This window comes from Schistocerca nitens, chromosome 9 (assembly GCF_023898315.1).
Source record: "Schistocerca nitens isolate TAMUIC-IGC-003100 chromosome 9, iqSchNite1.1, whole genome shotgun sequence".
Classification (NCBI taxonomy): domain Eukaryota; kingdom Metazoa; phylum Arthropoda; class Insecta; order Orthoptera; family Acrididae; genus Schistocerca; species Schistocerca nitens.
This window is the reverse complement of record NC_064622.1, coordinates 80,257,101-80,274,761: the sequence shown is the minus strand read 5'-3', so window position 1 is coordinate 80,274,761 and position 17,661 is coordinate 80,257,101. Positions and strand designations below refer to the sequence as shown.

Below are 17,661 nucleotides of genomic sequence, written 5' to 3'. Positions count from 1 at the left end.
TTTCTTAATTACACTTTGTCTTTTCTGTGATTCATCTGTTTATTTACGCATATAAAACGTGGTTTTGTGTGCACAGTTCACGGGGCCTCTCGTTATTTTCCTTTTATGTTCTGCACTGATTTTTTTTGTTGCCTCTAATTTAATTTTTATGATATTCACAAACTACAACGACTTCTACGCTTTTCACGCTAATGAAGGTCACAGAAGCATGGTCTTTTCAAGAATGTATGTCTGACCAAAAAGCGACTGTGGTAGCGTGACCCCAAATTTTTTCTTATCATATCTTTTGCGTTCTCATGGTGATATTCGACAGTAATTTTCATCCCCTAACATATATTTCTTTAGATCTAACCGAGAAGTGAAATACGAGTTTACATAGATTTAGTTTCAAAAAATTTTAATAAAACGAAACATCTTATTATTTTCATCCCCTATTTAAATATCTTAGGGGTTAAAGTGCCAAAAAAGGGGACACATATTTTTTTATTTCGAACGGAGAAGTCAAATACCAGTTTACAATTATTTTCACAAAAGTATTCGTTTATATGTTATCCCTCAGCGATTGAATTTCAAAAATGTTGAAACACTTTTTTGTTTTTGATTGAGAAACCAAATATTAATTTTCGGAGGTCTAGCTTCAAAATTCTCTTAATAGCGACATATTTTCGAAAACTCTTTTACCCCATATTTCACTCCCTTTAGGGTGGAATTTCGAAAAACACCTTCTTAAACGTCGCGTGCAGTGTAAGATAAACTCCCATTACAAAGCTTAGATTCCTGTGCTTAGTGATTGATCTGTGTATGTCATTATTACGACACGGGGCCAGTAAACTGACAGTGTTGTATACGCAGTTTGGAATGTCGTCGGGAGCAACTCTGATCTCATAACAGGACTCTTGGCTGAACAGGTTTGAAATTTGTGATGTCGCTTGTGATAATGCAGCTGTACGCTCAGACTGGCACTTACCCCGACGCCTGCGACCGGAACACTCTTTAAGTGTGCAGGCTGCTGTGATGCCGTCCGAACCACAGACGCAGATGTTGCAGTCTTCTTTGAAAGTAGTGCCAGGCTCGCATTTCATTTGGACTGTGAACATTTAAAACAATTAAAAAAATACTTTTTGGACTAAGTTTTCTATTCGCTTCACTTAAATTTTTGCAGAACAAAAGCATAACGAAAATTTGATCTTGTTAGGAATGGTTCAGTGACGAACTCGGTTTTTCCTTGGTATCTTGTCAGGGAAGATCACAGAGGAAGAAATAAGGTTGCTGGAAGTATTTGAAGTTACATACTGTCAGATACACAGAAGCTTACACACATTCACAAACCTTCCATCTCCCTATCCGAAACTCGCATGCACCTACACATGTACACGCTGACCTCTTAGTTAATGAACTATCTAATCAAAAGTGTCCGAACAGCTATTAGTGGACATAAATAAGGAGTTTGTTCACTCTCGCTACTTTGTTGGGGACACTTTCAGTGAGGTGTCAGAATGTCTGTGGTGGGACGGCAACAGATTCTTTGTCAAGAACCGAAACCAGAGAACAGTAGCGATTTTGGATGATGTGGTATGGATCGAAGATGACGTTGTAACCCGTTTCAAAGGTGTTCCATTGATTTCAGGTCAGGACGCTGCGGAGGTCAGTCTGTTTCAGGAACGCTACTGTCCTCACATTATTGCGTCACAGGTGCCGCTTTAAAACAGTGTTCATTGTCACGCTGATACAACCCTCGTATCCGAACCATACCTCTACTGTACGCAGTACACAATGCAGTTAAATGTGTTTCTGTCCTTCCGCTTCTATTGTTGTAACCTTCCTTAAATATCTTTCTTCAATATACATAAGTGGAAATAACAAATAAATTAAGTTGTCTTACTTGGTCTGCTTTGTGGTACATTGAATGAAACTCTAACATTCTTTAAAAAATCTTCTTTTTTGTAGTAAATTGAATGAATTCGTGACTGAGGAATGGATACAAACTGGAGGTATCGTGTAGCATGTTGTAAACTTATGGTCTACTTATTCGGTGTTATTGTAAGCAGAAACTTTATACGAACTGGTTGGGCAATGCAACTCCCAGTACCAATAACGAAATACAGTCACTGCAAAATACATTCAGCCCCCTAGGCACTGAATCCTCTGGCCCTGTTCAAAACTGATAACTTTGGTTCCTGTGCACATTACAAATAAATTAAATTGTCTTACCTCTAAAGCAACAACGGTGGAAAAAGATATATAGATACAGGCTCAGCGGTGTGCAATGCTGACCATAATACTTTGGAATGTACATGAAATTCTTTTGGCTGATAAATGAAAACATTTAAGAAAAATCCAAGGTCTTTGTAATACGTACGACCTGGACATGGATGTGTCACTGGTTGTGATGAATTACTAACACTGATACTTCTTTTTTTTTTAATTCCAACTTAAGTTAGGCCTGTCAAAACATCTGAAAATTGAAATAACATTGCTCAGAAAATTACATGATATTTATCAATTGATCCACAAACAATGAGATTTACACAGCAAGTATTATCTAACCTTACTAAACAAGGATAAATACAAATGATTTGATTACATATACCTGTGTTAACAAATCTTAGAAACATTACAAAAGTGATAACCTTTTCATCAAATCAGTATACGCCCATTCTGGGGTTACTCAACAATTACAAATTATCAGCCAACTCTTCTATACTAACGCACTGGCAAAACGAAAGTAATAATTATTTAACATCTTTATCTTGTTTGCGTGAAGACTTCTGCTTCCATGTTCTCGTAATTCCTGTATTAATCCAATATTTGGTGGCTTCACAGAGCACACCACAAAAAGTGTCTATTCCACTTTCGCTCACAGACAGCTACCTATCACTGTGCGCCAAGCGCTCTCTTACTCCAACACTACAATCTTAGACCAGAAGCAGTATCTTTGGGTCTGTGGTCGAGCACAGTCAGAGATCCGCTTTATAAAACCTATCAGAAACATACATCGTTTATAATACGAGGTGCAACAATAAAGTAATGAGAGTGATTTTCTTTGCAAGACGTGGCAAACCTGCAGGCTTGCGTAGGCACAATATCTTTGACCTTGGTCTATAAGCTGCTTCTAGTCCAAGTGGAACATCGATGCAACTGCTCAGTCGTGAGTTGTGCTGTAATAAGTTAACATGTGTTTGTGTCTCTCGTCACGGAAATGGAACCGCATAATATTGCGCAACGGTATGCCATTTCTTTTTGCGTTAAATTGGGTGAAAAAGTGATGACAACTTACAGCAAGCTTCAGAAGGCTTTTGGAGAGGAGGTTATGTCAAGAGCTCAAGTTTTTCTTTGGCATAAAATGTTTAGTGAAGGCAGAACGAATGTTGAAGACTGCAGTGGATGACCGTGAACCCCACAGACAGACGTCAACTTGCCCAGGGTGCGTGAACTCATACGATCTAATCGACGATTATCGATGAAAATGATTGCAGAAGAACTGAACATCATTCGAGAAACGGTTCGTCTAATAATAACTGAAGATCTTGGTATGAGAAATATTTGTGCAAAAATTGTCCCCAAAAATCTCACGCCCCAACAACGAGATACATGGAAAAATGTGGCAGTCGATCTGTTAGAGCGAACGGAAATCAATCCAGAATTGTTGAGCTGTGTTATCACTGGTGATGAAAGTTGGTTTTTTCAGTACGATCTAGAGACAAAACGCCAAAGTTTGCAATGGTGCTCAAAGGGATCACCCAGACCAATAAAAGCTCGCATGTCAAAGTCAAAAGTGAAATGCTTGCTTGTCTGCGTCTTTGATTCCAAGGGAATTGTTCATAAAGAGTGGATGCCTTCTGGACAAGCAGTTAACCAATATTACTACAAAGAAATTTTAGAAAGACTTCGTAAAAGAGTTCTTTGTGTGGATTCTGCATCACGATAATGCGCCATCCCATACTGCTCTGTCAGTACAGCAATTTTTAACCTCAAAACAAATTTCAGTACTACCACAGCCACCTTATTCACCAGGTATCGCACCGTGCGACTTTTTTCTGTTTCCACAAGTCAAGACGGCGGTTATGGGACACCATTTTCAAGCAACACAAGATGTCCAAAAAGCTGTGAAGAGGGTCTTGGAGGGTATTATAGAAGATGAGTTCGAGAAATGTTACCATCAATGGCAGAACCCTGGAAAAAGTGTGTGCCATCAGAAGGAAACTACTTTGAAAGAGACGACACTAAACTTGACTAAGACGGTAAGCAACATCTTTTTTTCACATCAGTCTCATTACTTTATTGTAGCACCTCGTGTAATATTTTATTTTAGTTTACATGAATCTTATTATCATATTCGGGTGCCACACACAAGTGTGCCCCTTCAGACTCCTTTCATCGTTTTCTGAAGCACGGTCAGGGCACCACACCCTAGCCAAGAAATTCAAACGCATCCCGTAACACTGTTTTCTCTGTAATTCATTGTTGCCACTACACACGATGGCAGGTAAGCTTCTCCAAGCATTTGCGTACCCCAAACACTTCTATCCGACTGCCACGGGATAAGGTGTGAATCGTCATTCCCCAAGATTCGTTTCCAGCCTTCCTACGTTGTGTGGCGTCGCTCTTTGCACCACCTGAAGTGTCGCTTAACAGTGACTACGGAAATGGCACGGCTTACGACTAGCTGATCGCCTGCTGTTTAACTCCCTAAACTCAGTCGGGGCGCTAGCCAGACTGCTGGTAGCACTTCGGTTTCACGATCCTCCACCATGACGACCGTCCCTGCCCGCTAGTACATTAGGTCTCTCTGGTCCTGGATCGGCTGCAGTTGTTACTTCGCGTTTCCACTTCACATTCACATCCACCATCTTTAGAACGGTCGAATTTTCACTAATGGAGTTGTTACTCAGGTGACATCCACTGACTACTCCACGTTCGGAGTCATTGAGCTATGCTGGCCGATCCACTCTGCTCTTACTGCTTCTCTACTGACAACTGAACAGTCCCCGCCTATTTTTATACTGGTGGGTCCGCCTTTCGTGACATCTAGTCCGCATTTTATAGCTGTGTAAGGATATTTTTTATGAAAACGCTAGATAAGAGGGAGCGATAGTCCCAGTACTTCGAGATAAGCCAAAACTGATCACCATTTCGTATTATTTAGTTCATTACTGCGATAAACAGCTTACTTCTTATAGCGACAACTTAGAATCGTCACAACTCGTAAACCTGAACATTTTCCTTGATTGTTCACACACACGTGGAGAGGCCTCAGTGCTAGTGTCCTTCAGTCCTTACAATAGGTAACAAATTCGTTGATTAATATACGATTAAATCAGAGCCGCCCTGAAAGTCGCGCGCATTAGCACGCCGCTTCCGAGATGCGGGGAGCACCGCCGGCCCCAACTCGAACCAGCTCGGCAGGTTAACGACAAGTGCCAATGTGACAGCCAACCTGGATGTGATTTTTAAGCGGTCTTCCACAAACGACTAGGTGAATACTGGGCTGGTATCCACGTCTCACCTCAGTTACACGATAATCAAACCTTTAGATAAGGTTTCCTCATTTTCACATGGAATAAAACTAGGCGTAGACAGTTGGGGAACTGTCCCTGTGTGGAAAGGGGTAGCTACACCAAGGGCACCTGACGAACTAATATTTCTGCATCTGGAAATTAACATGATGACTGCGTGAAGGTACAGGATAAATGCCAGGAAAAAGAAGAAACAATATAAGATCCCGTCACAGATTCATACAGGGAAGGAAGTAACAAATCTGATGAACACAAGCATGGGCCTGCTGCGTGTATATTTAATTAGCTGGGAAACCTGATATGCAGATGTTCACTGTTAACATCAAACGACAAGAGAGAATCCATCGCACGTGCTATGCTTCGTAGGTCGCAGCTATGCACATGCCGCCCTTCGCGGTTCTCGAGTAGTTTCTCGCATGATCAACAATATTTCCCTGCTTCCTTTCTTGGCCAACAATGTCTCCCAATTTCGTCTCGTGGTCAACAATGTCTCCTAGCTTCTTCTCAAGAAGGTTCGCCGGCCTGTGTGGTCGTGCGGTTCTAGGCGCGGCCGCTACGGTCGCAGGTTCGAATCCTGCCTCTGGCATGGATGTGTGTGCTATCCTTAGGTTAGTTAGGTTTACGTAGTTCTAAGTTCTAGGGGACTGATGACCTCAGATGCTAACTCCCATAGTGCTCAGAGCCATTTAAACCAAGAAGGTTCCACGCAACTAGACTGTTTACGACTCCCCCGGGGCCAGACGAATAATTTATATAATTTTCAGGATGAACTGCCAGTCTCCGCACGTGTCATCAGTCCTCAGCAGCTCCTTCTGCTGTCAACGAACAGAGGGCGCTCAGTTTCGCAAGACCTCTGTTTACGAATTCCAGGTAAGCGTAAAGTATGTTCAACAATTCTGAAATACGTTGACAGTAGCCATGTATGCCATACTTAGGTGCATCTGTCCTACATTCCTCACTGAAAACGAGAATGTCCTGCGTTTTTCTTTTCTTTTCTTTTTCGTCGCTGGGTATCCTTCATTGTTCAAGCGACCTACATAAACTACTGCTAAAAGGAGAGGGCGTTCTTTCGCGTAATACTCTGAAGAATCCGACAGATACTTCTTCCGCTTTTGATTCCATGCCACTATTAAACAATTGTAACTGCACAAAAAGGGACTACAGACATTGGCCGCCAGCGGGCATTAATTTAAATCAATGGGCAAAGTTGAAAGCCTGTGCCAGACTGCATTTCGGACCTGCGTCTCCTGTTTACTAGGCAGATGCGCTGACCATTGTGCCATCCGGGCATAGCAGGCAGCGCGACTACACGGTCTACCCTATTACGCTTCCCGTCAGATCCAAATTCTCAACTTATCCATACATTACGAATGTAGCGCCCCTTGCCGATTATCCACTTTAGTCGCGGCATTTCGCCTATTCTCGCAAGAGTTTGAGCCTGCCGGACATCCGCACATCCGCATGGAGCCCAGATACATTTGTAATACCTTAACGTTATGTCATTAATAATCAGCAGTTTAAAGGCCAAGCAGCCAAGATATTCAGTTTATCACTTTCAAGAGTCGAAGGAGACATAATAAGTTCGTAATATAATTGTTTACTGCCAGTTAGTAGTTTTTCTGTGTAAGAACGAACATGTCTGTGAGAATGAACATTACGATCCTGCTCTACTCACTATAAAATTGTTAATGACTCACGTGCATAAATATTTCCTGTTCTCACTGAAACTATTAAATGACTGGTCAGCAGTCCAGCAGGGACTTGTGCACTTTACAATGACAGTCACTGTGTGGCTTGAGAATCGATCAGTTCATGTTTGTGTGCAGGCTCTGGACAGCAATATTTATGCAAACCAGCCCACGTATGTCGCAGCTGGTCGGCGACATTTGGATGCTGGCAGCACCAGCTAAAGTTAGAACACGCTTTCTTCAGGAATGGCGTATAGAACACAATTGTTTCGAGGCAGCTGTGGAAGATACTTCGTCGTTGCAGAGAGCTGCAGAGGGACATGTCTCCAACTTAGAGAAGACTACAGAGGCCGAACCGGACGTAGAGTTTTCAGCCACTACCGCAGACGTCTTCGACACTCGCACAGTTGAATAAGCATGAGCCGTCGTTGCAACTACCGAGGTGAGACATGCGTGGAGTCAGTTAATTTGCATCGCAGTTTCGTTTTACTGCATTAATGTTAACAACAAGCTAGTTGTATCCATCATGCGCTTAGGCCAGAATAGTGATGTTCTTTCATGCTTTTCTAGGTTTTTTTCAGTTTTCTGATTGATTTGATCCAGCCTGCCACAAAATCCTCTCCTGAATCCTTCTTTCCATCTCAGAGTAGAACTTGCAACGTACATCCTCAGTTACTTGCTGGATGTATTCCAATCTCTATCTTCCTCTACAATTTTTACCCTCTGCACTTCCCTCTAGTATCACTGAACTTATTTAATGATGTCCTAACAGATGTACCATTATGCTGTCCCTTCTTCTTGTCGATGTTTCCCATGTCTTCCTTTACTCGCCGATTCTGCGCAGAACTTCCTCGTTGTATATCTTACCAATGGACTTAATTTTCAACAATCTTTTGTAGCACCACACTTCAAAGTTTCGTTTCTCTTCTGCTCCGGTTTTCCCACTTCCATGTTTCACTATCACGCAATACTATGCTCCAAACGTACATTCTCAGATATTTCTTCGTTAGATTAGGACCCATATTTGATAATAGTAGACTTCTCTTGGCCAGGAATGCCCTTTTTGCCAGTGCTAGTCTGCTTCTTATTTCCCCCTTGCTCCGGCCGTCATGTGTTAATTTGCTGCCTGAGTAGTAGAATTCCTTAACTTCTTCTACTTCGTGATCACCAGTCCTATTGTTAAGTTTCTTGCTGTTCTCATTTCAGCTACTTTTCATTACTTTCGTCTCAGTCCGTATTCTATATTCGCTGGACTGTTCATTCCATGCTTTCACTGACGGTACCAATATTACCACTGATATCTTTTCAACTTGACTTTTAATTCCACTCTTGAACTTGTATTTCTGTCGTTGGTTTTTTGATGTACAGACTGAACTATAGCGGTGAAAGACTACATCCCAGAATTACATCCTTTTTAGTCCTGGTACCTCGATCTTGGTCTTCCATTCTTATTGTTCCCTCTAAGCTCTTGTACATATTGTATATTACCCCTCTTTCCCTATAGCTTACCCCTATTTTTCTCAGAATTGTGAACATCTTGCACCATTTGACATTGTCGAACGCTTTTTCCAGGTTGACAGATCGTATGAACGTGTCCTGGTTTTTCTTTAGTCTTGCTTTCATTGTCAACCACAACATCATAACCGCTTCCCTTGTGTCTTTAACTTTCATAAAGCCAAACTGATCGTCATCTAACACATCCGATGATCTTTCTTTAAATCATTAATCTTTTTCCACAATCACTGACCAAATTCACGATGTAGTTTTATACGGTCATTTTATGTAACCGCCAACCTGTGGAAGGCTATAGTTCATGTTTGCAATCCTATCTCCATTTGTTAAATGTTTCCATGATCAGTAGATACATCATCTTTTTGGTGTCTTTTGGCCATAAACTAAATCTTTTTTGCGACCAGTAGTATCTTCTTGTAGTGTGGTGACTTCGTTCATTAATATGTCCGTGGGATCCCTACTTTCATGATTAATTGGCCATCCCTAGTAATTTTTACTTAAAGAGACGTTATCCATTGCTCGATCTTGTTTCTTTTAAGGGAACGTTGTACGTGAAATTCGTTGAAATTTTCTATTTTCTACTCCATAATGTACTTTGGACTTTCCTGAACATTTTGGTATATAATACATTAAATTCAGACAATTGTGAGACCTTCAAATAATATTTTGAACGTTGACGCGTGACTGTCAAATTTCGCAGCTATGCATATACTGCCACAGTTGAGCACTCATATTTTGGGAACTACACAGTATAGAAGGCTGTGAATTGCTTTACTTTGAGCCTACTGCTACGTCACAGAAGTTGAAATTACGAATAAACAAATCAGTCCTTTGCTTCTGATACTAATTTTCGTTGGAAGTAGTGTGATTATCGGCTGTTTTTGTAGTAAGCTAACTTCTATTGCTTTTTATACGTAAATAAAATGACTAAGCGTAAAAATAACTTCAAGAAATGCAAATTTTCGGGTAACAGATATGTGAGTTTTTCTTTCATCGAATATCAACCGATGAAAAGCCATGTCATGCTTTGTCTCCACCTCCAAAGACTTCGTGTAAAGATAGGTAAGTTGAATTTTCTGGCACCCTGCACCAATTTACACATAAATATTAAGTTAGGAGTGTCCGATGCTGTAATAACATTTGATGGTGGGAACTATGCAAGGCTTAAGGTTCTGGAGAAGTTAGGGGTAAGATTTGGACAGAACACAGCTAAAGGACTGCGGGAACTGGATGAGCTTCGTGTAGGTGAAGCAGAGTTAGCTGCTCAGCAAATGACAAAAGAAGCAAAAAAGAGAAGGAGGGGCAAGCACTGGGTTATTGGGACACTGAAGAAGACACAGACTATGGGCCAGGGCAATTCTAGTGTATAAAAGACGCAGAAATGTAAGTCTGTATAAGGATTTAAGATTAAAAAAAGTTCTTAACTTCAATTTCCCTGAACTACATTTTTTGCAATAAATGATCCGTTTTCTAAAAAAGTACTGATGGTAGAGACAAGAAATTTTCACAGCGTGCCAAGTGTGAGATTCAACACATATGAACCTAGAATAATTAAAATATCCTGAGTTGTTTTGTTTTTATGTTTATTTACAAAATTCTGTCAAAAAATTTAGTGTTTGAAAAAGAAAAAGTATAACATGCCCCACAATACAATTTCAGTAATAATTCTAGTTCAGTGTACCTAGAAAGGTGCATTCAATAATTACGGAAAATTGTAAGTTGGTGTCTTAAAATGTTTCCAAGATAATGGGTCACAAAATTCGATAATTTACCATTGGCAGCATAGGACATACAATGTCCCCTTAAATTTACGTGATCCTATGTGGAACTTCCTATTCCCGTAGGTCATCACGTATAGTATCTGTAGCATCGTAGAGGTAACTCAGCTGACACCTCACATTTCCTACTCCTCGATCAGTTATGTCAATATCTGGCATCTTTGTATTCGTGTGACGTTTGAAAAGAGGAACCCTACTATGATTTTTCACTGTGAAACAAACATATGGTAGGGCATTTGTGAGAGAGAGGAGATTTCGGCTGTTACTCACCTTCCTTGACTGTGGGACAAGCTATCTTGGTGCATGCCCAGCCTGCACCTTTTACACAAGTGCACCAGTTGCAGTCAATCTTCTTCCTTTCGCCCGGAGTACATGCTGAAACATTTGAAAGTGTGGATATTGTACACGTTTGGGGTTGTTGTATAACTGTCATAAACGGTCTGATCGATTACCCGAGACATATAAATTTAGGAACTACAATTTCTCTTTCAATTTCTTGCAACGTTATATAGTTACTTTCTTTGTGTCTCTCTTTATCTGAAACATTGTTTTCACTTATACTCCAATTTTTTACTTTTTTGTAGAGTGTAAGTGACACTTTATGCTTCTAATTCCGAAATATGAGGCACTCGGAAAAATTTGTAAGTAGGCTGTGATTTCTACATCAAACTGTTATTTGCTAGATTTTTGGTCACTTGGTCATACTGAACAGAATTCTCAAGATGTTTAATATTTTGTGCACTTAGAACTATTTCGGAAAAAATCCGAGGTACGGTTAAGAAATAATTCCCCTAGAAAAGCCAGACATCTACAAACCGGAAAAAGGAACAAAATACATTTGGCACTCCTAATTCATAAAGTTAGTCCACCACCTCCTGGAACGTAAATGATGTACATCAAAACTGCTGTTATTTGCACGTGAATTGCTCATTTTAGAGAATCACGCGTCTTACGCTAGTTCCTCATCGCAAAATCAGCTGACTTGTTAACTCTCAGATGTACAGTAACTATCATCATAAATATTTTAGAACGATAATCATGTTTTTCATAAGAAATCAGGATTGCTTTCCTGGGAGTTCTGTGCCTTAAGACAAATATGAAGTTGTCAGGTGAACTTCTACTGGGAAATTTAAGTGCTCCGAAGTTTCTGTGGAAGAAGATCTTGTGGGTATGTATTGCAGTGGTAATTTATACATTCTTTAGTTGGTCGTGGGGCCATGTATAAATGATTTATTTATGAAAACAGCGTATCAGTGTAGGAATGCGAGATATGCAGGATTATTAGCGTCGGAATAAATTGAAGTGATTCTCCGTATTTTCGTAATGCATCCTGCCATATCAGGTCTGACCTTCGTTAAATGTGGCAGTCACCCACAAAAGGGTTTCTCTTATTTCACTAAAAGGAAATAATTAAAGCAGTAAGTTACTCAGGAAGGAGTGGTAAAATTTGTTATTAACTACGTGAACATGAATGGAAGTTCATAGGAGCGTATCGGTAATCTTAACCAACAATGCAGTGCACTTGAACTTCATGTTAGTATCTGAAATATCCTCACTAACTAAAACAATATATCACAAATTTTGTTGGAGTTTACTACAGGTACGTTCCTGGAATAAGTAACTGTAGGCTGTGCCCTACCCCGTTTGTTAGCGCGAGCGATGCCTTTCCTAAATAATTAGGTAACGTAATACTAAATCAACGGGAGGTTTGCACAATACAAGAGAATACAGAATTTTGGGTGGAAGAGCGATGCCTTACAAAAATCAGGTTATATGTGTCGAAGTAATACAGTGATTATGGGCTAGTGTAGTTCTGATATACGACAGTGAGATTGGTAACACAGGTGCTCCATCCTACCGTTCAGTAAAACATCTTGCTTCCCTACTGCCTCCACAAGTTGGTCAGCACGTACGTTCTGCAGATTTCATACGTAGATTTGAGAAATTGTATTTGAGGAGGGTGACATATTTTAGTAAGTTTTGACGTGTCCTCTCTTCAATCGCGTTATTCTGTCGGATTTGTTGTAGCTAAAGTTAGGTTAGTCGTTAAGTGAAATAACTTGTTTCGAGGTGTATTGATTTCCAGGTGTTTTCCGTTCCACGTCCAGTTTTGTGAGCAGACCGATGAAATTGCCAAGGAGAGTACTTTCTCACCTGTTGCTGCCAATTCATTATGGAAGATTTCTAGGAGCTTGCAGACACTGAAACCAGCTTGCTTTTTAGAAACGTTGACGATACTTTCAATGTTGACGATACTTTTGTTATTTTGGTAAAATGACAGTGTGAATACGCATAAAATTGTAGAACATCTATATGTGCTCTTTTTATTCTGTTTTACTCTTCATTCTGGTCACTGCAAACTATGGTTGATTTGTACTTACGTCTTTGGTCGATATGTATTCAGTTTCTTCGGAATAGCTACACAGCAGAAACGTTGTGGTACACAAAATAAAAATAAAGATTTGTGAATTGGAAACAGCCGATGTAGGAAACTTATTTATTTCAAAAAGTTTATCGTGGTTGTGGATCCTTTTGCAACAAAATTATTAGAACGTCTCAATTTAAGCCACCTGAATGTTCGCTTCATTACTTTGGAAGAAAAGATGGCTGTCTTCTCTTCCTTGAGATGGTGGTCAAGACGAAGGATGATAATACATTGTGACATGCCGTTTTTAAGAAGAAAAATTAAGTGTTTTGTATCTTCAGTAGTTCAGTTGTCAGCATGCGACTCAGGGTGTAGGGGCACTTCCTACCTTTGTTCGAAGGACCACGTCTACCGACACTTTGTCACCTGAGTAGGCGACCTTCAAGTTGCGTTTCACCAAAACGAATATAGTGGGAGACAGATCAGACGTGCATCGCGCTATCGACCAGCTGTGAATCGATTGAGTCATGGGGTGGCGTTTTGCTTTGAGGAGGTAGCATTTCCAAAAGGTTGGTCGAATTCTGAGAAAATGCGTTGAGGTGTGTTTTTCGATCGCCACATAAGATTAGACCCTTTTAGAGTGAGAATTTAAAAACTGAACTGACTAAGTTCGAGTTACATATAGCGGGAATTAGTTAAGTGCGAAGGCGGGAGGAGCGTGACTTCTGTTTAGGACAGTACAGAATTATCTACAAAATCAAATAGGGCAATGCAGGAGAAGGTCTATTAATGAATAAGAAAATAGGAATGTATATAAGCTACTAATAACACCGTAGTGCACACATTGTCGTAGCCAAGATAGAACCGAAGCCAACAACACCACAGTAGTACAAGTTTGTACGCCAACTAGCTCCGCAGGTATTGAAGAAATAGAAAGACTTTATTATTAGACAAATAAGTTATTCATACGTTATTCAGACGAAATTTGTAATTGGTGACTGGAATTCGATACTAGGAAACAGATGATAAAGAAAAATACACTCCTGGAAATTGAAATAAGAACACCGTGAATTCATTGTCCCAGGAAGGGGAAACTTTATTGACACATTCCTGGGGTCAGATACATCACATGAGCACACTGACAGAACCACAGGCACATAGACACAGGCAACAGAGCATGCACAATGTCGGCACTAGTACAGTGTATATCCACCTTTCGCAGCAATGCAGGCTGCTATTCTCCCATGGAGACGATCGTAGAGATGCTGGATGTAGTCCTGTGGAACGGCTTGCCATGCCATTTCCACCTGGCGCCTCAGTTGGACCAGCGTTCGTGCTGGACGTGCAGACCGCGTGAGACGACGCTTCATCCAGTCCCAAACATGCTCAATGCGGGACAGATCCGGAGATCTTGCTGGCCAGGCTAGTTGACTTACACCTTCTAGAGCACGTTGGGTGGCACGGGATACATGCGGACGTGCATTGTCCTGTTGGAACAGCAAGTTCCCTTGCCGGTCTAGGAATGGTAGAACGATGGGTTCGATGACGGTTTGGATGTACCGTGCACTATTCAGTGTCCCCTCGACGATCACCAGTGGTGTACGGCCAGTGTAGGAGATCGCTCCCCACACCATGATGCCGGGTGTTGGCCCTGTGTGCCTCGGTCGTATGCAGTCCTGGTTGTGGCGCTCACCTGCACGGCGCCAAACACGCATACGACCATCATAGGCACCAAGGCAGAAGCGACTCTCATCGCTGAAGACGACACGTCTCCATTCGTCCCTCCATTCACGCCTGTCGCGACACCACTGGAGGCGGGCTGCACGATGTTTGGGCGTGAGCGGAAGACGGCCTAACGGTGTGCGGGACCGTAGCCCAGCTTCATGGACACGGTTGCGAATGGTCCTCGCCGATACCCCAGGAGCAACAGTGTCCCTAATTTGCTGGGAAGTGGCGGTACGGTCCCCTACGGCACTGCGTAGGATCCTACGGTCTTGGCGTGCATCCGTGCGTCGCTGCGGTCCGGTCCCAGGTCGACGGGCACGTGCACCTTCCGCCGACCACTGGCGACAACATCGATGTACTGTGGAGACCTCACGCCCCACGTGTTGAGCAATTCGGCGGTACGTCCACCCGGCCTCCCGCATGCCCACTATACGCCCTCGCTCAAAGTCCGTCAACTGCACATACGGTTCACGTCCACGCTGTCGCGGCATGCTACCAGTGTTAAAGACTGCGATGGAGCTCCGTATGCCACGGCAAACTGGCTGATACTGACGGCGGCGGTGCACAAATGCTGCGCAGCTAGCGCCATTCGACGGCCAACACCGCGGTTCCTGGTGTGTCCGCTGTGCCGTGCGTGTGATCATTGCTTGTACAGCCCTCTCGCAGTGTCCGGAGCAAGTATGGTTGGTCTGACACACGGGTGTCAATGTGTTCTTTTTTCCATTTCCAGGAGTGTAGTAGGAGAAACGTACATCGGGAAAGTACGGAAAGACAAAGCCGCCTGATAGAATTCTGCTCAGTGCATAATTTAACCATCATTAACATTTGGTTTAAGCATCATGAAAGGAGCTTGTATACATGGAAGAAAATGAGGCAAGCTGGAAGCTTTCAGACCTGATTACGTAACTTAAGGCAGAGATTTCGAGACCGCATTTTAAACTGTAAGAGTTTTTCACTGGTAGATATGCACTCCGACCATAATTTATGGGTTATGAAATGCAGATTAGAACTGAAGAAGTTGCAAAAGTGAGGAACTTAAGGAGGTGTAATCTGGATAGACTGAAGGATCGAGAGGTTGTTGAGAGTTTCAAAGCCAGCATTGGGCAACGATGGACTGAAGCAGAGGAAATGAATGCAACAGAAGACAAATAGGTAGCTCTGACAGGTGAAATACAGACAGCGCAGTGGATCACATCGGTAACAAGAGAAGGCCCAGTAGAAATCGTTGGATAACAGAAAGACATTTATCTGAATTGACAAAAGGAGAATGAGGAGAAAGTAGCAAATGCAGTAAGTGAAAGATAGACATCTATAGAATAAGATTGACATGAAGTACAAAACAGCTGAGAAGAAATGTCTAGAAGACAAATACAAGGCATGTATAACTAGGAGAAAGATAGATACTGCCTACAGGAAAATTAAAGGGTCCATTGGAGAAAACATAACCACTTGTATCAATATCAAGAGCTCAGATGGTAACCCTTTTCTAAGCAAAGAAGGGAAAGCAGAAAGGTGGAAGGAGTATAGAGAGGGTCTATACAAGGTCGATGTACTTGAGGACAATATAATGGAAATACAACAGGACTTAGATGAACATGAAATGGGAGATATGATACTGCGTGAAGAATTTGACACGGCACTGAAAGACTTAAGTCGAAATAAGGCCCTGGGAGTAGACAACACTCCATTAGAACTACTAATAGCCTTGGGAGAGCCAGCCCAGACAAAACTCTACCATCTGGTGAGCAAGATGTATGAGACAGGTGAAATACCCTCAGACTTCAAGAAGAATATAATAATTCCAATCCCAAAGAAAGCAGGTGTGACAGATGTGAAAATTACCGAACTATCAGTTTAATAAGTCACGGCTACAAAATACCAACACGGATTCTTTACAGACGAATGGAGAAACTGGTAGAAGCCGACCTCGGGGAGGATCCGTTTGTATTCCGTAGAAATCCGGGAACACGTGAGGCAATACTGACCCTAAGACTTATCTTAGAAGACAAATTAAGGAACGGCAAACCTACGTTTCAAACATTTTTAGACTTAGAGAAAGCTTTTGACAATGTTGGCTCTAATACTCTCTTTCAAATTCTGAAGGTGGCAGGGGTAAAATACAAGGAGCGAAAGGATGTTTATAATTTGTACAGAAACCAGGTGGCCGTTTCAAGAGTCGAGGGGCATGAAAGGGAAGCAGTGGTTGGGAAGGGAGTGAGACAAGGTTGTAGCCTATCTCCGATGTTATTCAATCTGTATATTGAGCAAGCAGTAAAGGAAACAAAAGAAAAATTCGGAGTAGGAATTAAAATCCATGGAGAAGAAATAAAATGTTTGAGGTTCGCCGATGATACTGTAATTCTGTCAGAGACAGCAAAGGACCTGGAAAAGCATTTGAACGGAATGGACAGTGTCTTGAAAGGAGGGTATAACATGAACATCAACAAAAGAAAAACGAGGACAACGGAATGTAGTCGAATTAAATCGGGTGATGCTGAGGGATTTAGATTAGGAAATGAGACACTTAAAGTAGTAAACGAGTTTTGCTATTTAGGGAGTGAGACAGGGTTATAGCCTCTCCCCGATATTATTCAATCTGTATATTGAGCAAGCAGTGAAGGAAACAAAAGAAAAATTCGGAGTAGGTGTTAAAATCCATGGAGAAGAAATAAAATCTTTGAGGTTCGCCGATGACATTGTAATTCTGTCAGATACAGTAAAGGACTTGGAAGAGCAGTTGAACGGAATGGATAGTGTCTTGAAAGGAGGATATAAGATGAACATCAACAAAAGCAAAACGAGGATAATGGAATGTAGTCGAATTAAGTCGGTTGATGCTGAGGGTATTGGATTAAGAATTGAGACACTTAAAGCGGTAAAGGAGTTTTGCTATTTGGGGAGCAAAATAACTGATGATGGTCGAAGTAGAGAGGATATAAAATGTAGAGTGGCAATGGCAAGGAAAGCGTTTCTGTGGAAGAGAAATTTGTTAACATCGAGTATAGATTTAAGTGTTAGGTAGTCGTTTCTGATAGTATTTGTATGGAGTGTTTCCATGTATGGAAGTTAAACGAGAA

General features: G+C 41.5%; 1 protein-coding gene across 1 annotated transcript in view; it reads right to left on the bottom strand.

The window, feature by feature from the left end:
- LOC126203775 (serine protease inhibitor I/II-like) overlaps window positions 1–17,661 on the bottom strand; it is a 58,135-nt gene that overhangs the window by 24,608 nt on the left and 15,866 nt on the right. The window contains exons 3-4 of the mRNA XM_049938143.1: window positions 10,765–10,869; window positions 968–1,087 (exon numbers count right to left, since the gene is read on the bottom strand). Of these exons, the coding sequence (XP_049794100.1) occupies window positions 968–1,087; window positions 10,765–10,869 (225 nt within the window). The remainder of the gene's footprint in view (window positions 1–967; window positions 1,088–10,764; window positions 10,870–17,661) is intronic.